The 20,658-nt window shown below is 50.0% G+C and overlaps 1 protein-coding gene and 1 non-coding gene across 9 annotated transcripts; both read left to right on the forward strand.

Annotated features, from left to right (window-relative positions):
* The first annotated feature begins 3,797 nt into the window (after positions 1-3,797).
* PABPC4 (poly(A) binding protein cytoplasmic 4) lies at positions 3,798-18,688 on the forward strand. 8 transcript variants are annotated; one of them, XM_077844636.1, is made up of 16 exons: positions 3,798-4,582; positions 7,350-7,543; positions 8,294-8,409; positions 9,683-9,822; positions 10,177-10,271; positions 10,931-11,068; positions 11,876-11,971; positions 14,093-14,365; positions 14,729-14,816; positions 14,946-15,065; positions 15,558-15,644; positions 15,738-15,865; positions 16,799-16,892; positions 17,007-17,137; positions 17,397-17,456; positions 18,382-18,688. In XM_077844636.1, exons 1-16 carry the CDS (start codon positions 4,390-4,392, stop codon positions 18,397-18,399), a joined length of 1,971 nt encoding a protein of 656 aa, XP_077700762.1. In that variant the 5' UTR covers positions 3,798-4,389; the 3' UTR covers positions 18,400-18,688. The 8 variants fall into 8 exon arrangements, with proteins under 8 accessions (XP_077700762.1, XP_077700763.1, XP_077700765.1 ...); XM_077844637.1 differs by having other exon boundaries at positions 14,729-14,801; positions 17,397-17,499; XM_077844639.1 differs by having other exon boundaries at positions 14,729-14,801; positions 14,946-15,017; positions 17,397-17,499.
* On the forward strand, positions 12,231-12,365 carry LOC144282737 (small nucleolar RNA SNORA55). Its single transcript, XR_013351197.1, has one exon. It is a non-coding gene; the product is annotated as a small nucleolar RNA SNORA55 (small nucleolar RNA).
* Positions 18,689-20,658: the final 1,970 nt, after the last annotated feature.

Genomic DNA, 20,658 nt, shown 5'->3' on the forward strand with positions numbered 1-20,658 from the left:
CTGTATAAGTCTTCTGTCCCTTTTTAATCAGATCATTTGGTTTTTTTGTTTTGTTTTGTTTTTGGTGTTGAGTGGTCTAAGTCTTTGGATATTTTGGATATTAACCCCTTATCAGATATATTAGTTGCAAATATCTTCTCCCATTCAGCAGGTTGACTGGCCTGGTAATTTGTGCAGCCTCTTCCCAGCCTGCTTTTAACTCAGATCAAGTTCTGTTTGAATTTTGCAGGCCTGGAGTCCAGGTGGCTTTTTCCAGTGACTTTGTATATCTCTCCCCCTACGACGAATTAAGTGATAGCCCTGTGTTTAGATGTAGGGAATCCTAATTTTTTTGATTTCCCAGAGCCTTGGCAACCATCTGCGATGCCTGTCCTTTCGCTTCCCATAACTAATTAATCACAAATCACACTAATTTTTTTTTTTTATAAATCATGTCAGTTCCTCCATCTCCACAGCCACTACCTCAGTGGCGATCACTTCCAGGTCTCCCTGTCCCCACCCTCTAATCCTTTTCCTTTGTGTGGCCAGAGAGGTGTTTTTAAAAATGCAATTTGGGGGGCACCCAAATTGGGTGGCTCAGTGAGTTGAGAGACTGCCTTCAGCTCAGGGCATGGTCCTAGGGTCCTGGGATCAAGCCCCAAGTCGGGCTCCCTACTCAGCAGAGAGCCTGCTTCACCCTCTCCCTCTGCCCCTGTCCCCCACCCCCAGCTCACACTCTCTCCAATAAATAAATATAATCTTTTTAAAAAGAGTAATTTAAGCCAAGGCACTTCTCTGTTAAAATCCTTCAGTCCTACCCTTTGATCTCAGGATAAAGTCCAAAGTGTTTCAAGTCTCCAAGCGCAGGAGGTCTTTTCCACCACCCACTGTGCCCAGTCCTGCAGGCTCAGCTCTGGCCCACTCCCCCTCAGGAACTTTACACATGCTGTTCTCCCTGCCTTCCTGTGGGTAACTCCCTTCTCTTCTCAGTGTAGCTTGAGAATAATCGCAATTAACGTTTACAGCAGTGACTCACGTGTGTTATGTGAATTAGCTTATTCTTACAAAACTCCTACTAAGTGAGTACCTTTATTAGTTTGCTTACAGATTGGAAGTCAGATATGAGGGCAGGTCCGGTGGCGCAGCGGTTTAGCGCCGCCTGCAGCCCGGGGTGTGATCCTGGAGACCTGGGATCAAGTCCCACGTTTGGGCTCCCTGCATGGAGCCTGCTTTTCTCTCTGCCTGTGTCTGTGCCTCTCTTTTCCTCTCTCTGAATAAATAAATAAATCTTAAAAAAAAAAAGGAAGTCAATTATGAACTTGCTTGCTCGAGGTCATACAGTTAGCAACCCCCCCTGCGCTCCCCCACCTCCAACTAGACAGCTGCGTGAGGACAGGGATTGTGTGGGCTTTGCTCATGGGTGCCTAGTATTCATTTGTTTACTTAACACATATTTATTGAACATTTAGAGTATGCCATGTTAGGCACTGTTCTACGTCCCTGCTTTCATGAAGCTTATATACGGGGAGGAAAAGACAGATACCTAAGGCGTAAACACACGTTTGAGCAAGGTGATTTTAGGTTGTTAATAAGAGCCTTGAAAACAAGAAAACAAGATGGTAACGATAAACAGTGTTGGCAGGCTACTTTAGGCCACAGGGTAGTCTGGGAAGGCTTCCCCGAGGAGGGGATCTATCCACAGAAGGAATATTCCATAAAGGTGTTTCTTGATGCAACATACCAGCTGGACTATACACTGCCTGAGGCTGAGAGGGACTTCTCCACCTTGTCTGCCATGGTATCCTCTAGCACTTCTCTCTGGCATTGGCACAGAATGAGCCCCAATTAACTACTTCTTTGAAAAAACTAATCTATAAATATGTGTGTTTCTTCATTCCTTTACTCACAGTGATTTTCAATGGGAGTGTCCGGGGTGTCTTTTGGTAATTTCTGGATTTGTGTGTGTCACGATGATGAGGAGGGTGACTCCTGGCATTTACGGAAGAAGGGATGCTGTATATCTTGCAACACGTAGAGACAGGCCCACATAATGAAGACTTGTCCCATATACCACATGACTTTCAAATGACCTGTTGGATCCTTAGGTAGTTGAACAAAGTTTTCATAACTGTTGAAGCCTACACACTGATGGCTTCTTCTTCTTCTTTTTTTTTTTTTGTAGAAACAAACTATTTTCCATTTATTTTTTATTTTTAAAATCTTTACTGAGGTATAGTTGACATACATGTTTCAGATGCACAACCTAGTGCTTCAACAGTTACGTGCGCTATATGTTAGGAAATGCTCACACCACAGTAGGTGTAGTTACCCTCTGTCACTGTACAAAGTTCTTACAATATTATTGACTATATTGACTACTTTCTTTATAATTCAGAGGGTAGGGAATCCCTGGGTGGCTCAGTGGTTTAGTGCATACCTTCAGCCCAGGGTGTGACCCTGGAGTCCTGGGTTCAAGTCCTACATCAGGCTCCCTGCATGGAGCCTGCCTCTCTCTCTCCTCTGTGTCTTTGATGAATAAATAAATAAAATCTTAAAAAATATATACATAAAATATATTTTTTATTATACATATAAAATTCGGAGGGGAGTCCCCGTTTTAATACGTTATTATTATTACCATTTTCCTTTTTGATATTTGGAGCTTCTAGACCAGGGCAGCCTGCAAATTACAAACTCCCAGGGAGTACTTTCCATCCCGGTGACTTATTTCATCACTGGAGGTCTGTACCTCTTCATCCCCTCCACCTCCACCCCCCCCACACACACCAGAAATATTTTTGCTCCCCTGTCAACGGAATTTCCAGGCACGCTACCACCATGTAAACAGAAGGACGACAGCATTTCGTTCTTTTCGAGCTTTTCCAGCATTGAATGCCGTCGCCCGCGGATGCTACTGCAGATGCGGCTGTCCGCTTGCTCGGGGTGGCGGGGGGTGGCGGGGGGTGGCGTGGCGGGGGGGGGGGGGGGACTCTAACTCCGCGTCCTAGAATTCCGGAAAGTCGCGAGTGTCTTCTGCGTTAGCGTCCACTGACACGCTGAGCCACTCCCTGCAGAAGCTGTTTTATGTCGTCTTTATTTTACAATGAGCAACACATGGTTTCCAAGCGCGGAGCCCGCGGGTGGGTTAAATAAAGGCGCGCTCCGGTGGCGGAGGACGCGGCGGTGCGCAGTCCGCGGGGAGGGGCGGGGCGGGGCGGGGGCGCCCCGGGGTCTCCTCCGGACCCCAGCCGAGCGGTCCTCCGCGCGCCAGGGGTCGCTGTGGCGCCGCGCGGCCGCGCCGGGTCGCTCTCGCGTGGCCGCCCCGCCTCGGGCCCCCGGGGCCGAGTGGGCGGGCACGACTGCGCCCAGGTCGCGAGGCGCCCTTCGACCAGCAGCGCCCGGGGCGGGCGGGTATAAATGGAGCGGTGGCTCCCCCGGCCGCCTCTCTCCGCCCCGGGTCGCCGCCGCCTTCGCCGCCTTCAGGCCCCGCAGCCTGAAGGAAAAACAGGAAAAGATTAAAAAAAAAAAAAAAAGAAAAAGGAAAAGAAAAGAAAGAAACAACAAAAACCAAAACCCGAAAACGCTTTAAAATCTTAAAAAAAAAAAAAAAGCGAGAGAGAGAGAACGAAAAAGCGCATCCTCCTCAGCAGCCGCGGGGAAGTCACTCGCGCACGCTTCCGGCCTGCCCGCGCCCGTCGGTCCGGTGGTGAGCCGCCCGCCCGCGCCCACGCGCCTCCGCCCCGGCCGCCCCCGCGCCGCGTGGCAGCCCCGCGCCCGCCGCCCTCGCCCTCGCCCTCGCCCCCCGCGCGCCGGCCCGGGGCGCACCACGTGTCCGCGCTGCCCTTCGCCGGCCCGGCGTGGGAGGCGGCTGCGCGCCCGGCCCGCGGGGCTTGCCGAGTCGGCGCCGCCCGAGATTCGGTTTCCCTCTCCTGGCTGCTGTAATCTTAAACCGCCGGGAGCCCGAGGCCTATATTTATAGAGAAACGCGTGTCCCGGAGGCCCGCCGTGGGCACCATCGGGTTGCCCTCTTGGAGCATTTTTCTCCAAAAATTCTCTTGGAGAAATTTTTTTTTCTTAATAATTCGGAGCGGAGTCCCCGTTTTAATACGTTACTATTATTAGCTTTTTTTTTTTTTTTTTTGGACAGCCTGCAAATTAACAAACTCCCAGGGAGGGCCATATTGTTTTTTGAGAGCCTTTTGTCTGCGGTTTTGCAGTCTCGAACGAGCTGTCCCTGAACTCCTCCTTCCGGTCCTGCGGCTCCCCGAGCCTGCCCCGGCGTCCCTAAGCTTCCCTCTGCCACCTGTGAGCCGCGGCGCGGGCCACGGCTCCGAGAAGAGCCCCTTTTGTCCTGTGTGGTCCCTATAAGAAGTTCTCCTGGCGGGGCTCGGGGTGGTGGGGGCTGGGGAGATGAACGCTGCGGCCAGCAGCTACCCCATGGCCTCCCTCTACGTGGGTGACCTGCACTCGGACGTCACCGAGGCCATGCTGTATGAAAAGTTCAGTCCTGCGGGGCCTGTGCTGTCCATCCGGGTCTGCCGCGATATGATCACCCGCCGCTCCCTGGGCTATGCCTACGTCAACTTCCAGCAGCCGGCGGACGGTGAGTAGATAAGATGCTCCATCCACAGAATCGTGGGATCCTAGGGAGCCCTGGGAGACTACCCCACGGAGGGGGCAGGGGACACACACAGGATGCCGGGGTTCAGAATGAGGATCCTGGCATCAGGTGACAGGGAGTTCCAATCTTGCTTCTTCCACCACTTGCTAACTGGGTGACCTTGGGCTAATCAGTGGTGGCGGTGGGGTCGGAACTCAAGGAGAGCGGAAAATGGGATTTGGAGAAAGTCCCTGTCAACCCCCATCGCGTACGTGGTCCTGCTTCGGCGGGACCCTGGTCAGTGAGCACCGGTCGGTCGGTGCCCCTCCACAGACCTTCCAAAAAAGGCAGAACAATGGAAACAACAATTCCTGTAAAAAAATTTTTGGATTCTAAAGCTGCTGCTCCCCTCCCCTCCCCTCCCTCCACCCCAGACTGAGCCTCTTTGCTTTTGTACTGGTAAGGGGTCTTTCAGGGCAAGTGGGAGGCAGTGGGAAGGATCCTGTTCGTTTTGCTTGAGTGGGGACTTGTGTTGGCACCACTGGCACTGCATGTGCCAGGCCAACTCCTGGGGTGGAGGAGCCCCTTACCCTCTGGACGAAGCCCCGGGCAGTGGAGAAGAAGGGATACCCCCTTGGGGTAGTCTGGGGGAAACACCATGTGGGAACGGGCCAGGCTGCTGGGGATTACGGCCTCACCTGTGGACAGAGCTTTACCCCTGTCAGAACACTTTTCCTTCATCCCCTGCAAAGAAATTGGGACTCCAGAGAGGGAAGGGGAACCCCCGAAGGCTGGAGGCTCAGTGGGGCCTGCTAGCCCACACCGGGGCCCTCGCTGCCGGGAAGCAGGGAGAGGTATGCTGCAGGCGCGGCCGAGCCAGGCCCGAGGAAACCTAATCAGGGACTGCACGTGACTTCAGATTAAAGGGAACAACTGTAGAGACCATTACGGGGAGAAACCAGCCATTCTGTGGCAAAGGATCTCTGGGTCCCTATTTTTGTCCACACTTCGTTCAGTGTCCGTGAGGCACAGAGAATGTCACTTGCCCAGGCCGCAGCTGAGACCAGAGAGTCGGACTTGTTGAGAGACACAAGGCGCTGCTACCATCAACTCTGCATGCTGCGAGCTGTGTCTGGCCAGAGGGCACCAAGGTGGCCCAGTATGGCCTGGGCGGGGGGAGGGGGCGTGGGAGTAGTGGGTACATTGGCTGTTGCCTGCCTTTTTGACACTTTCTGAACAAAAGTCCTGTCACTTAGTGATAGTAGCAGAAGCTGTTGGTCAGTGCGCCTGCCAGCACATGCCTGTGCAGGACCTCTCCCTGCTATAAATAAGTGCAGCCAGATTTGTTAGGCTAAGCTGACTCGCCTTCTGCAGCGCTGTGTGGAAAGACACGAGGAGCCCTAGTGAAATGGCTCCTTCGCTGCTAATTAGCGAGACACCGGGGTCCCATCCAGGCTGTGGGTCGCAGGCAACCATCGCAAGTGACCACTCTGTCCCTGGACTTTTCCCGAGTTGGATTGACACGGTCTCTGCTTTCCCTGACCTCCTGCCACCAACTCCATACCCCACGAACCCACCCCAGAAGGTGGGAAAGGTGGTTGGAAATGAGTGAAAAGGAGATCCTCCCTTGGCTAACTGGACAGCGGAGCTTGTGGAGGGGTGGAATTAAGGAATTTGGCCTCTGTCTTAAGTGAGGTGGTAACTTGGGACAGGAGAACCCCCACCCCATCCCCTCACGGAGGACATTGTGGAGGGAGGCTGGTCATCACATCAGGAAAAGTGGCCCCCAGCTCTGGGAACTTGTTCCTCCTGGTAAGAGAAGCATTCCTGCTGACAGGTGATGGTCCGTCGGAGCTTCTGGTCCTTGAAGTGATGAGTGGTACACACGTGGATTGGTCGGGCAGCTAAGGAAGCGTCCCAGGGCACTGGATGGAGAACTGAATTCAGATTAAGAGAACTCATATTAAGACTTCCACAGAAGTCAGATTAAGACTTCAGAAGGCCTGGAAACCACTGCGTGCGGAACTAACTGCACTGTGTGCTTAGGCAGAAAGATGTGGTTTCATCCTTATCATCCTGATAATAAAAATAATGTTTCCACGTGTGACCATTAGTGTCTATCATTTTGAGGCTTTTTGAATCCATTTCTGTTCTCAGAAATCTAAGAAACTAGACTGAATTCAGGGATAGCACATTTTTCCCTGGTGAGTTGCTCCTAGGTTTTGTCCTGTCATTTGTTTCTCAGAGGGGTTGTAGACTGAATGGCAGCTAGTTGGTAATTAGACGCAATACCTTACTGAAAAATAGTCAGAACGTCTAGATTAGTTTCTTAATCTCTAGTTTAGCTTTGTGGCTTAGCCATCCTGGACGTAAGTTCGCTCACTTTATGAAGTAGCTAGTGTCCCATCTCCCACCTACGTCACGATGGGTGGTAAGCAGCGAAGTCTTCATAACTAATACAGTTTAAGTCAAGTGTGCGGCGTGAGGATTTGATCTTGGTGCCAGAAGGCCATTCAGACGATTTTGCCCAACCCCCTTCCCCACCAAGGGTGCAGGCCCAGAGGGCTCCTGGAGCCCTTGCCCAGAACATCTAACCTCCTGTGGCAACACAGGCTAGAGGGATCTGATTCCCTTTGATTTTAATAGCGTTGCCTTTTATCAGAGTGATTACCTTGAAAAGTCCTAGAGTCATCTGTTCCTGGGCTGGTGGTAATCATCTACATGAGGTGACGTTTTATATCCTTGACTGAAACGTGTTTCTCTCTTGTAGCTGAGCGGGCCTTGGATACCATGAACTTTGATGTGATTAAGGGAAAGCCAATCCGTATCATGTGGTCTCAGAGGGATCCCTCTTTGAGAAAATCTGGTGTGGGAAATGTCTTCATCAAGAATCTGGACAAATCTATAGATAACAAGGCACTTTATGATACTTTTTCTGCTTTTGGAAACATTCTGTCTTGTAAGGTAAGCATTATGGACTCATGAAAAACAAACAAACAAAAAATAGCAAAGGGGGAAAAGGCTTGGAATTGGGCGATAGGATATGGTCCTTTTCGAAATGCTGGAAATGGCTCTGAAGCCTAAAAGTTCCCTGTTCATAATCTTGTGCCACAGCCCAGTGGGACCAGCAGGTGCTTTTGGGTCTTTGTTTATTCTTCCCTCTGCCTAAAATATCCTTCCTGTTTCCTACCTTTGGAGGGCATCAAAGGGTTTCTCTTTTCTGGGGGGAGAACCAGAGCAGTGCCTCTGGTCTCCAGGCAGCTGTACTTAGTCATTTCAGAAGCATAAATTCATCCTCTTCCTTCTCCGTGCACCTGTTTATGTGGAGAATTTTGTACAACTGGCGTGGTGGTTGTTTACATGTCTGACTCCACGCTAGACTGCAGTTCTGCTGCAGGCTTGGAAAATGGTCTCTCTCTCTGCAGCACGGTGGCTTTGCTCCTAAACCTCAATGTCTTTTAATGAAATAAAACATTGGAAATAGAAGCAGCCTAATAGTGGCTGCCACTTATAAATGGAACATCACTAGGTGCCTGGTGGTGCTCTCAAGTGTCCGGAAAACTTTACCTGCAGTAGTCTCCTCTCTTTGGACCGTGGATGGGCTTCGGGGCCTCTTAGACGCAGGAAACTCTGAGTAGACAGTAGATGACCATGTGGTTCTTAAATCTCTGGAGATGCCTGCGGTGCTAAAGTGGTCTGCTTTGTCTTCGACAGGTGGTGTGTGATGAGAACGGCTCTAAGGGTTATGCCTTTGTCCACTTCGAGACCCAAGAGGCTGCTGACAAGGCCATCGAGAAGATGAACGGCATGCTCCTCAATGACCGCAAAGTGTGAGTGTCCCAGTCCGGAGCAACAGCCATCGCATGAGCCAGCCGTGGCCCCACCTCGGTATTAACTGGCACACACAAGGCGGCTACTGGTTCTCTCGGCCCAAGTGTGGCCTGCTCCTACCTCTCCACTCCAGGGCTGGTGAGTCTCCCTGCCCGAGCCGTGGCAGCCCTTTTGACTCGCCAAGGTGGGCTTCCTGCCCAAGCCATGGCCTGCCTGCCGCCTCTCCCTTAAAAGCATCATCTGTCCGTGGGTTTTGTGAGCACCGGCAAACTGGGGCTTGCTGGATGGCAGCTCTGAGCCCTCTTTGATCAGGGGTCTTGGCCAGCGGCAGAGTGGAGAGGGCCCTGGACTGACCAGGAGCTGTGTACTAGCCATATGACCGTGGCCTTACCGTGACTCAGGTCTGTCTATAGGGTCATTTGCTAGGGGTTGATGCCAAATTGTCCCCAGATCTCCACTTGGCTAACTTATAACTCGGTGGCCTTCTAGAAGGCTGGCTCTACAGTAATACTTAATTTGGTTATAATGAAAAAAATCTCATCTGATGGCAGAAGACACTGTTCATAATAGACCTTGTCGCTCTGGTGTGGTTATTGCAGAATGAGGGGCGGGGTGGATCCTAGCTAAGCCATGCAGGGAGAGAAGGGACCATAAGTCTTGGCTATAACAAGCAAAAATCATGTCTGTTCTTTGTGGGGCACCTTGTTGTCTTGAACAGACCAGGGGATGGATTGCACTGATAATGTGTGTACGTGGCCAGTGGTCAGGTCTTCCAGAGGTACCACTGAAAAGAGATCTGAAGATTTTCAGCGTATGGATACATTTTCCCACTGAATATAAACCATACCTGGATGAGTCACGTGCCAAAGCCAAGGCTACCTCATAGTTCACTCTAGCAGTCTCACCCCCTAGCACTAACCACTGTTAACAGTTTGGTTTGTATCCTTCCAGACATTTTCTATGCATTTACATAGATGCACAGAAATGAACGTTTTAAAAACATGGTCATCAGGTTTCTTCACGAAGGCAGTGTGATGTGGTAGGAGTAGCCCTGGTCTGAGCCAGGAGTCCTGGGGCTGGTCCTTGTAGGACAGTCCTGCCTCTCTCTTTCTGCTGGGGAGTTGGGACATCTCTGAGCTTGCTCTCGGTGGTTGGATGGGGACTCGTGTATTTTAACCTCTCCTGTCAGCCTTTAACCTATATTCCTCTGAGCCCCTGGAAATCATGATTTGTTCCTCTGGGTGTTCACTGTTCTCCATGGTTTCTTTTTAGGTTTGTGGGCAGATTCAAGTCTCGAAAAGAGCGGGAAGCTGAGCTTGGAGCCAAAGCCAAAGAGTTCACCAATGTCTATATCAAAAACTTTGGGGAAGAGGTGGATGATGAGAGTCTGAAAGAGCTCTTTAGCCAGTTTGGTAAGTTGGGCTTCTCTGCCTCATGTGCCCCCTTCCTCAATGCACCAGACCTAGAAGTCCTATATCTTAGTTGTTTAAGAGGTGAGGGCGCCTAGGTCCGGAAATAAACTACTATGTGTGGCAGGATCACAGGTTAGATAGAAATAGACACTTGGTTTCATCCTACCTCATTCCCAGCCAGCCCCAGGGCCGTCTCAGTAGTTTGGTCAGAAGTAGAAAGCCAGGCACAGCGCCTCTTTGTAGAGCCCGTCTGGGTTTAGCAAGAGTTGGCTTCATTTGGGCTCCTAGAGAAGCTTTCTCTCCTTGAGCTGTAACAGAGATGGTGTTACTAATAGTTCTGTCCTTTGGTAATAGGTAAGACCCTAAGTGTCAAGGTGATGAGAGATCCCAGTGGGAAATCCAAAGGCTTTGGCTTTGTGAGTTACGAAAAGCACGAGGATGCCAATAAGGTGAGAGTACCACAGGGGTTGGGGAACCATTTGCAGGAAATGGCCCCCGAGTGTGGGCAGGGCCTGGCTGGCACACAGTAGAATGGAGCTGGCATTGCCCAAGCATTCGTAGTGATGTAGTTCTGGCCTGAGGGATTTTGCATGGTAACCCACCTTTACGTTCCCAAAGCACTTGGCACCTTCCTGTCCCCTCTGCTGTTCAGCACTGTAGGTTGAAAGAACAGGATGGGTGTTTGCTCCCCTTCATAGCGAGGGGACTCAGGCCCCAGGAGTGCTGACGTGCTGACGGTAGCAGCAGCTGCTTCTAGGCAAAGCGTGATGCTGGGCTCGCGGTGTCCATCACTCACTCCCCACAGGAGAGCCTGAGAGACTTAGTGACAGCCAGATTAGCAGCTTCGGCTCATGTCTGCCGTGCCTGTATTTATAAAATTACCATTTTTTTCTGTATCCTCTGGACCAATAACCCATTTAAGTAGTAACCCCATTTTACTCATGAGGAAGTTTGGATTTGCTCAGCTGACTTCAGAGATGGAATGAGATTAGTTCTTAGCCCTGTAGGAAAGAGTTCCTTCTCTCTGAATATTTGGTGGGACATTAGGCCCCCAGAGCAAGGCCCCTGCCTGTACGTGGGGATTTTAAGACCTGTGTTTCCTCTTTAGGCTGTGGAAGAGATGAATGGAAAAGAAATCAGTGGGAAAGTCATTTTTGTAGGCCGTGCACAGAAGAAAGTGGAGCGGCAGGCGGAGTTAAAGCGGAAATTTGAACAGTTGAAACAAGAGAGAATTAGTCGGTATCAGGTGAGAGGTGGTCCTGGCCCAGCCTCCTGTCCAGGGCTTTCCTAGCAAACACTGGCAGGCTTTCTCTTTGGGCCTAGGGATCTGTCTCTTCCTCTCCTTTCTCCCAAGATCCTCAGGTTTATTTTATTTTATTTTATTTTATTTTTTTAAATTTTTATTTATTTATGGTAGTCACAGAGAGAGAGAGAGAGAGAGAGAGGCAGAGACACAGGCAGAGGGAGAAGCAGGCTCCATGCACCAGGAGCCCGACGTGGGATTCGATCCCGGGTCTCCAGGATCGCACCCTGGGCCAAAGGCAGGCGCTAAACCGCTGCGCCACCCAGGGATCCCAAGATCCTCAGGTTTAAAAGGAAATGCCTACCAGATAGAACAGCAGTTTTAGAACAAGGGCAGAAGATGGACTTACTCATTTAGAGACTCATTCCGGAAGCTTCAGTGTGTTCTTAAATGATTGCCATTTGTGGAAGTGGTGGCAAGAGGCCTGCGGGGGCCGGTGGTCGGCCAGAGCAGCTGTGCAGAAGGCCAAGCCTATGGGTCTTGTCAGTCTGCGGCGGGAGTCTCAACCCTGAGCCTGCACCAGAATCCCCTGTGGGGCTTGGGAAAACATGGCTTCAAGACTCCCCCCCCCCCCCCCCCCACCACCAATTTCTGATTCAGTGGATTGGGGTTTTATCCCGAGAATCTGCTTTTCTAAGAAGTACCCGAGGAGGGGGCTGCCGCTGGTCTAGGGGACCGCATTTTAAGAACCTGTGTCTTGGGGCATCTGGGCGGTACAGACCTGCGTTAACAGTGATCCTTCTGCTTCAGGGGGTGAATCTCTACATTAAGAACTTGGATGACACCATTGATGATGAGAAGTTAAGGAAAGAGTTTTCTCCTTTTGGATCAATCACCAGTGCAAAGGTATTTTATTCTGAGATCTGGGATCAAAAGTAGAAATGACCATTTTTTAGAGGTTTATTGGCATTTGTTTCATTGAAGGAGTAGAATCTAAATTGTGTTCATTTTGGAGAATAGATACTATGTTTATCTGGCAAATTCCTCCTGGCCTTCATTACACATCTAGGCATGTGCTCCGGTTAGGTGAACACTGAACACTGCGCTGTCCCCCAGGCATGGAGGTGTGGGGTGAATCTGAGCAGCCCCTCCTGCCCACCCCTAAGCACCTGAATCTTTCCCATTCTTTGCTGCTCTGTGCTGGTGTGGGGACAGACGGTGCAACAGTACAAGCAGAGGAAATCCAGACAGGTTGTTTTCCATTTGTCTTGGGGCCTGTCTCTACGACTCTGCCACACCTTGTCGTGGACAAAGGTACTCTGAGGACTTGGGAGCCAGGGTTAGGAACTTCCATCCTGGCCTTAGGGAACAAAAGGCAAGGAAAGGGAGTGGAAAGATGGCTCTTGCACGTTTTGCAATGTGCATTATTTGCTTGGTTTTCTCTGATAATCCTATCAACTGATGCAGCAGGGTGAGCTTGGCTGAGTCCCCTTCTAAAGATAAGGAATTGAAGTCCTTGAGCTTGAGAACACTGGTTACGTGAGGAATATCGGCCGCATGGCCTTGGTCTGTGGGGGATGTGTTGGGAAGTGATGATGTGTGGAATTCTGGGGTCCTAGCCCGATGCAGACACTGTTGCTGTACCCTAGAGCTATAGCACATATCAGAGTCTTGCCATGGAAGAGAATGGAGGCCGAGTGGGCTGGTTAAGACTTGGTGACCATGCGTTGGCCCGAACCTTAAGTCCTACACAACCTGAGAATGTCACAAAAGGAGCATTAGTTGTAGCAGGAAGTTGATCAGAGGCCACCCTATCGGAGTTCCTTGTTTCCTCGCCCCTTCCCTCTTATCACCTCCTTGACTGGCCTTCCTCAGTGTGAGGAATGATGCTCTCCTTGCTTATCAGCACAATGTTCGGGTTGGCATTTGTAGGAAGAGAACAAAAGAGCTGTGTCTTTAAGTTTCCCAGGCCCCATGTTCAAGATGAGGGTGCTGTGTTTTCATACGTACTTTGGCCCACCTCACTGGTAGAGAGCTGTTGCGTTGATACACATCCTTCCATGTCAGGAGGCTGTCGAGGCACCAAGCTAGACACAAAATGGGGCCAAACGCACAATGTCCTGTTGCTACCAATGTTTCCAAGGAGATAGGCCAGGGGAAAGCCACAAAGTCACCTTTTCAGATAAGGAAAAGGACTATCTAAAAGACGAGCTGTATGTGGGAACCTGTGGCTTTGTGGCAATTTGCTTTAGGGGATACCATGGCCATTGAGGCTCAGAGAGGGCAAGTGTTTATTAAGATCATATAGCATATGGGCGCCTAGGTGGCTCCGTTGATTAAGCATCTTGATTTTGGCTCAGGTCATGATTTCAGGGTCTTGAGATCAAACCTTATGTGTGGGCTCTGAGCGGAGTGTAGAGCCTGCTTTTAAGATTCTCTCCCTCTCCCTCTGCCCACCGCCCCCATAACCGTGCCCATACCTACTCCCATGTGCGCATGGACTCAGATTTTTTTTTTTGAAAAAAAGATCACACAACTCAGGAATTGGCTGAACTGGGCCTAGAATCCAGCTGTCTCTCCTAGCTGGTCCTCTTTCTGCTGTTAATTCCCGTCGAATTAATGGTGGCAGTCATTGGTTTTGTAACTCCTGCTACCCACATGTGGTATTTCAAAAACATGTCCTAACTCTGCTAAGAGATGGTAAAAGTTTTGTTCACCAAGGTCTTGGTTCAGATGAGATCTATAGGTAAACAGCTGAACACTGTTCAGATCTCTCGTGGATACCAAGAAACAGCTTTTGGGTTCCGGGTTTACCCATTAGCCATATCATAGTGTTTAGAAACTTGAGATCACCTGGGGATCTAACAAAGAAAGTGCCTAGGCCCTGTCCTTAGAAGTTGTGACTTGGTCTGGAGTACCCTTGCCCTAGACTTTGGAACTATTGCGGCAGAAACCAGGTTTTTTGGCTCTTAATAGCTGTCCCCTAACATAGAACATCTTTTCCTTAAGTAGCCGGTCCCTTTGTAGGTAATGTTGGAGGATGGGAGAAGCAAAGGGTTTGGCTTTGTCTGCTTCTCATCTCCTGAAGAGGCGACCAAAGCAGTCACTGAGATGAATGGACGCATCGTGGGCTCCAAGCCACTGTATGTCGCCTTGGCGCAGAGGAAGGAAGAGAGAAAAGCTCATCTGACCAACCAGTATATGCAGCGGGTGGCTGGAATGAGAGCGCTCCCTGCCAATGCCATCTTAAATCAGTTCCAGCCTGCAGCTGGTGGTTACTTTGTGCCAGCAGTTCCACAGGTGGGTCTGCTTGTGCTCAGGGATCTTTGGAACCTGCCCCCTGATGGCTGTTCCTGTAGCCTGTGGTGGTTGGGGGCGGGGGGGGGGGGGGGGGCGGGGGGAGCCTGGATCTTGGAGTTCAGATTGTCAGAGGACCCATGAAAATGAAGATCTATTCATTCTCTCTCACTTACTTGCAGGCAGTAGTGAGTTAGAATGAAAGAATCCCCAGTAACCTGCCTTCCCTCCCTGGGGCCTTTGAGGATTGAGAGAGCTTCTGCTCGAATAATTAGTCTCGGGCCTGGCAGTGAGATGAGATGAGCTACTTCTCTCCTGTGACATAAGGTCCTTCAAATAAAAGGGCCTGGATGCTCTTTCCTGCAGGCTCAGGGAAGACCTCCATACTACACCCCTAACCAGTTAGCACAGATGAGGCCAAATCCACGCTGGCAGCAAGGTGGGAGACCTCAAGGTAGGTGGTGGGGAACGTGATTTGATCACCCGGGGTATGCCTGTCCTGGTCTCCCCACCCCCTCTGAGGCGCAGCCGAGGCTCCAGTCCCCATGCTTCATAGGTGATGCACAATTTTTGTCTTCACCAGGCTTCCAAGGAATGCCAAGTGCTATACGCCAGTCTGGGCCTCGTCCAGCTCTTCGCCATCTGGCTCCAACTGGTAATGCTCCGGCCTCTCGTGGCCTCCCTACTACTGCTCAGAGAGTCGGTGAGCAAACTGGCCTTGAGTGTGGCCTGGGGATGAGGGAGTCAGGTTGGCTAGGCTCTGCCCAGGGTTGGTCAGTTTGTTGGGCTCATGTTCCAGTTCTGGTTCCATAATCTTAGCCGTGTGCTCTGGTTGGCACTTGAGCAGAGAAACAACGGGAGTTCTAGGAGTGTCGGTGACTTAAGATTTTTTGCTCATTGGACTCACGTGAAAAGAGGTTAATTATAGAAGCTTGTTAGCTGGATGACTACGGAGGCAGCCTCTTCTTTTGGGCGGGGTTGGGAGATGGAAGGAAACTGTTCTTCACAGAATATGTCCTGTATTCCAAGAGGCGGAAAGAGTTGTGTGCTCTCTGTTGGCTGCTCCTTGAAAGGAGCGGCAGCGGCCCTGTGTGCGATGTGTTGCGTGAATATGCTTTGGAAGTGCTCCTTCCGTGGGACGTGGCCAGTTGGACATCTGCGCCGACACTGATGTGCATTTGCTGGTCTGTTGTAGGGTCTGAGTGCCCGGACCGCTTGGCTATGGACTTTGGTGGGGCTGGCGCCGCCCAGCAAGGGCTGACTGACGGCTGCCAGTCTGGAGGTGGTATTGGATGCACACGGAATGGGGAAAGATGGGATTGACGGGCCTTTGCTCAGACTGATGAGCTTTAATTTTGCTTGTTCTTCTCCAAAGGTGTGCCCACAGCCGTGCAGACCTTAGCACCTCGTGCTGCTGTCGCCGCTGCTGCCCCTCGGGCTGTCGCACCTTACAAATATGCCTCCAGTGTCCGCAGCCCTCACCCCGCCATCCAGCCTTTGCAGGTGAGGCCTGCCAAAAAGAATGCTAAAAGGATTTCCCGTGTTTGCTCTTGGTTGAAAAGATGCCTTGCTTTGATTCCTCCAACAGGTATAAATGCCTGCTCCGTGTCAGGGTGCTGTGTTTTCTGTGATGACACTGCCTTTGAGGGGCTCTCTGTACTGGGAGAGAAAGGGCTGGAAAGTATTCTTCTCTTGTAATAGTCCACTCAGGAATGCCCCGGCAGAAACAGCTGGTGTTTCTGCCCTCTTTTTTTTTTTTTTTTTTTTTTTAAAAGCAACCTGTGTGTGCTTGCTTAGCTTGTTGAGCTTCTTACGTCCACTGCCAAGTTGATCCTTAGCTGCTCGGCAAGATTGGGACATGAAGGCAGGAAACAGCTTCGTGTGACAGATGAGAAGTTCAGCTTCAGAGATCGTGGGTCGGGGTCGGGGGACTGGTCCCAGAGCCCAGCAGTAATTTGCTTAAAGGAGCCACACTGCCTTGTGGCCTCTGAGCTTGCTTGCTCCTGCTTCACACTCTAAGTAAGAGATGCCTCAGAACATTGCTCGTGTGAAGTCATTTGTACTTTCAGAGCCTTACTTGTAATTTTAGGGCTGTGACTGGCCTTGGCCATGCATGTTGACAGTCCTCAAGCATTTGATAGAATAAAAACACTGGGTACAAATTTGATGATTGCTGAGCCTTGTAGGTTTATTTTCTTACTCATTTCCCTTTCTCTCCTAATAGCATGCTGTTTTTATTGTATTTGGTTTTGTGTTCATGCCTGTACCACTCTTGCCCATGTAGCACCCTCATCCCCCAAGCTTACAGTTAGTTCCTTGGCAGCAAGGACAGCCACCTTCATCTCTGTCACATTAGTAGGCTTTCAGATTGGCCGGACGGAGGACCATCAAGTATCCTTTCCTTGTTGCTAACCTGCTGCCTCTCCTGGTTCCTAGGCCCCCCAGCCTGCCGTCCATGTACAGGGGCAGGAGCCCCTGACCGCCTCCATGCTGGCTGCAGCACCCCCCCAGGAGCAGAAGCAGATGCTGGGTGAGTGACCCACGTATTTGCAGAAGAGGAGGCCAGAGCCTGGTGTTGACCTGAACACCAGCACCCATTCCGCACTGGGATTCAACCAGTTTTCAATTAAACATCTTCCCCCAGGAGAACGTTTGTTCCCACTCATCCAAACCATGCATTCAAACCTGGCTGGAAAAATCACAGGCATGCTGCTGGAGATCGACAACTCTGAGCTGCTGCACATGCTGGAGTCCCCTGAGTCTCTCCGCTCCAAGGTGAGCTGGCCCTGAGATGCTGCAGCTTTTGCTTGCTCCAGCTGGGACGACAAGGGGTGGCCTCAGCACTGGGTGTGGCGGAGAGAGGATCGGCCATCTCCTGACCGTCTCCTCACCTGTGATGTGAGGGCTACTGTAGGGTGGAAATTAGAAAAAGCAAGCGGGCTGCACCAGGAGACACCACTGCTGGGCCCGGGCACCTGGGAGGGGCCGAGGACCTCTCGTCCAATGTCACTAACCACCTGGAGATTCCTCACAGGTGGATGAAGCTGTGGCGGTTCTACAGGCTCATCATGCCAAGAAAGAAGCTGCCCAGAAGGTGGGCGCTGTTGCTGCTGCTACCTCTTAGACAAGGAAAAACCGTATGTTTGGCTGTTTTTGTTTTCTGCAGTGGCTTTGACTTGTGACTATCTTTCTAAAAGATGAGGGGCAGCGCATATAGAGAGCCATGTTTTTTGCCATCATAACCTGATAACTTTTGGGCAGGCTATCACCTGGGTTTTCTCCAGAAGGAGCACCTGGTTAGATCTTTCTCAAGAAAGACCTTTTTGGTTTAGAGTAATGACAGATACACAAGGTGGTGTCGTAATCAGATCCCACAGCCTCATTTCTATGTACTTCTTGGTTTGGCTTGAGGTTGGTGAGGTCAGCTGTCTGTGCAGCCATGGCTTGGCTCTGGGAACACAAGGCACACAAGCCCTGGTGTCGGAGTGGGACAGGCAGACACACCTGACAACAGTTACAGGATGTGTTCTAGTTGACTTCTGACCCTGGGGCCTGTGGCCCCCCCGTCTGCAGGGGCGGGGGTGAGTGAAGCTTATCTGGGACCTCTGACAAGGACTGGTGGGTGCCTTCTGATGGAGGGAGGAGAGAACCAGATGAACCACAGGCAGAAGCCAGGGAAAAGGACACGTGGTAAGGGCCCAGACCCTTCATTTGGAATTTAAACAAAGAGAATGGTAGCTTTGAGTACAGGGTGGCCAGGAAGGGCCCGGGGCTTTATGGGACCTAGCTAGCCTCAGAGTGGGTGCTTCTCAGCCAGGGGTGCCCCCTCACAGGACATTTGCCAACAGAGACCTAATTTTGGTTGTCAACTGGAGATCGGTCACTGGTATCTAGTGGGTAGAGGCTGGGGATCCTGCCAAATGTCCATACGCACTGCTCTCTGCAGTACTTCCTTTTAAAAGCCAGAGATTTCAGTGCATCTCTAAAGTTTTTATTTATGCTGGTGCTTTTCTTTTCAGGATTCAAAAGCCAAATAACCCCTCCTGGAATTCAGCTCAAGGTTTGAAGATTTCTAGCGTGTCCTATGGACCTCAACACCAGGAACCACAAATTGGAAATTTAATAGGTCATTTTGTATCAAAAGGTCAATTATGAAGCACCTAGAATTTTTCAATTTAAAGAATATATTCTCTGGGTTCTGCTTTGGCCCAGACAGTGTTAACTTTTTTTTTCTATTGTGGGTTTTGATTTTTTCCCCCAGAAATTGGTTTTATTTGATGTACCCAAGTCTTAAGTTTCTCAATAAAGAAAAAAATCTCCATAAAACTGCCTGTCCTGTTTCAAGCAGACCAGTTCTATTCTGTTAATAAGTTCAGTTTTCACTGGAAGTAATTTTAGGATGTATTTAGACTCCAGTGAAGTTCTGTAAAGCTTATCCTTTCCTGATGGTTATAAACACACTATTCTGGGTCAGCAAGGTATGTGGAGCTGTCCCATTGCATTCTGTCGTGGGAGGACCTTTAGGATGGACCCTCATTTAACTTATAGGAGATAGGAGTCTGATCATTGCAGACCTGGCATCTGGCACAGGAGAATCGAGTGGAGGGTGAGGTTGGCACATGTCTGAAGGATGTACGGTGAGATAGGCGGAACCCAGCCCCTCCCTCCTTGGATGTGTTAGCAGGGTTTGTGGGTCTCCTCTTCTGCAGTCAGTTGATTGTGTAACTAAGGTTTCTTCTGGCAGTGGGCAAAGGCTTGGGGGCTAGGTGGGAGTGGCAACGGCAAACAATGCTGGAGTCCTAAGTGTGGTTTTCCTTTAGTCTTCAGAAGGACCCTCACCTGGCCAAGGTTTTAACCAGTCTTGCTTTCCCCATCCTCCAGGAACAACACGACTTTTTATCTCCCTTGAAACTTGGCAGGCTGTCCTTCCTTGGGGCCTTACCCAGGGGGTTATTTTCCTGGGAATATGGAATAAATCTTTCCTCCTTCACAGGCTCCCCATTTTTAAAAAATGTTTGGTCTCCCCTTAAATAAAAGTCTGATTTGCACAGCAAAGGAAACAAAACTAGGACAACCTGCTGAATGGGAGAAGATAATTGTCACATCCAATAAAGGGTTAGTATCCAATGTATAAAGAACTTTCATAACTCAGCACATCTGGCTAGCTCCGTCGGTAGAATGTGCAAATCTTGGTCTCAGAGTCGTGAGTTTGTGCCCCATATTTGGACAGAGAGCCTACTCAAAAAACAAACCAGGGGCACCTCGGGGGTTCAGTGGTTGAGCCTCTTCCTTCAGCTCGGGTCATGATCCCGGGTTCCTGGGATCAGGTCCTACATCAGGTGCCTGCTTCTCCCTTTGTCTATGTCTCTGCCTCTCTGTCTCACAAGTAATTACATCTTAAAAAAAAAAAAAAAAAAAAACAACCCACATAATCTAAAACATGGGCAGCAGATGTGAACAGATTTCTCCAAGGAATGGCCAACAGACATGAGAAAATGCTCACCCATCACTCATTAGGGAAATGCAAATCAAAAAAATAAGATAGCACTTAACACCTGTCAAAATGGCTAAAATCAACACACATGGTCAAGGATCTGGAAAACTAGGGACCCTGGTGTGCTGTGAGTGGTAATGAAAACTGGTGCAGCCACTATGAAAAACAGTATGAAGTTCCCTCAGAAAATACAAATAGAACTACCCTATAATCCAGTAATCACACTATTGGGTATTTACCTAAAGAACAGGGAAATACTAATTAAAAGGGATACGTGTCGTCCCTATGTTTATTGCAGCATTATTTACAATAGCCAAACTATGGGAGCAGCCCAAGTGCTCTCAGATGAGCGAATGCATAAAGAAGTGTACACACACACACACGAGTATCCTTCAGCCATAAAAATGAAATCTTGCCACTTGCAACAACATGGATGGATAGAGGTAAAGAGTGTAATGCTAAGCAAAATAAGCCAGGGAAAGACCCACCATATTTCATTCACGTGGGATTTAAGAACAGGAACAAAGAAAAAAGCAAACCAAAACACAGACTCCAATACAGAGAACAAACCTGCGGTTACTAGAGGGGAGGTGGGTGGGGGGCATGGGGATTACATTTATCGTGAGCCCAGAGCAGCGTGTGGAATCCCGAATCCCGCTATATTGTACACCTGAAACAAGTACACCTAACGTTAATTATATTAATCACACTGATGTTAAAATAAATAGAAATAAAACAAAGCTCCAGTCTCGAAGTGGATTCCCGCGTCCCCCGCCTTGGGCGGTTAATGCAGCTACCTATG

This window comes from Canis aureus, chromosome 13 (genome assembly GCF_053574225.1).
Source record: "Canis aureus isolate CA01 chromosome 13, VMU_Caureus_v.1.0, whole genome shotgun sequence".
Lineage (NCBI taxonomy): Eukaryota > Metazoa > Chordata > Mammalia > Carnivora > Canidae > Canis > Canis aureus.

Bases quoted from the DNA above. Each gene is read 5' to 3' on its own strand.
- PABPC4 (XM_077844635.1), top strand. From the start codon at position 4,390: ATGAACGCTGCGGCCAGCAGCTACCCCATGGCCTCCCTCTACGTGGGT. The intron at 8,410-9,682 runs GTGAGTGTCCCA...GTTTCTTTTTAG, and splicing joins CTCCTCAATGACCGCAAAGT to GTTTGTGGGCAGATTCAAGT. The intron at 17,138-17,396 runs GTGAGCTGGCCC...GATTCCTCACAG, and splicing joins CTGAGTCTCTCCGCTCCAAG to GTGGATGAAGCTGTGGCGGT.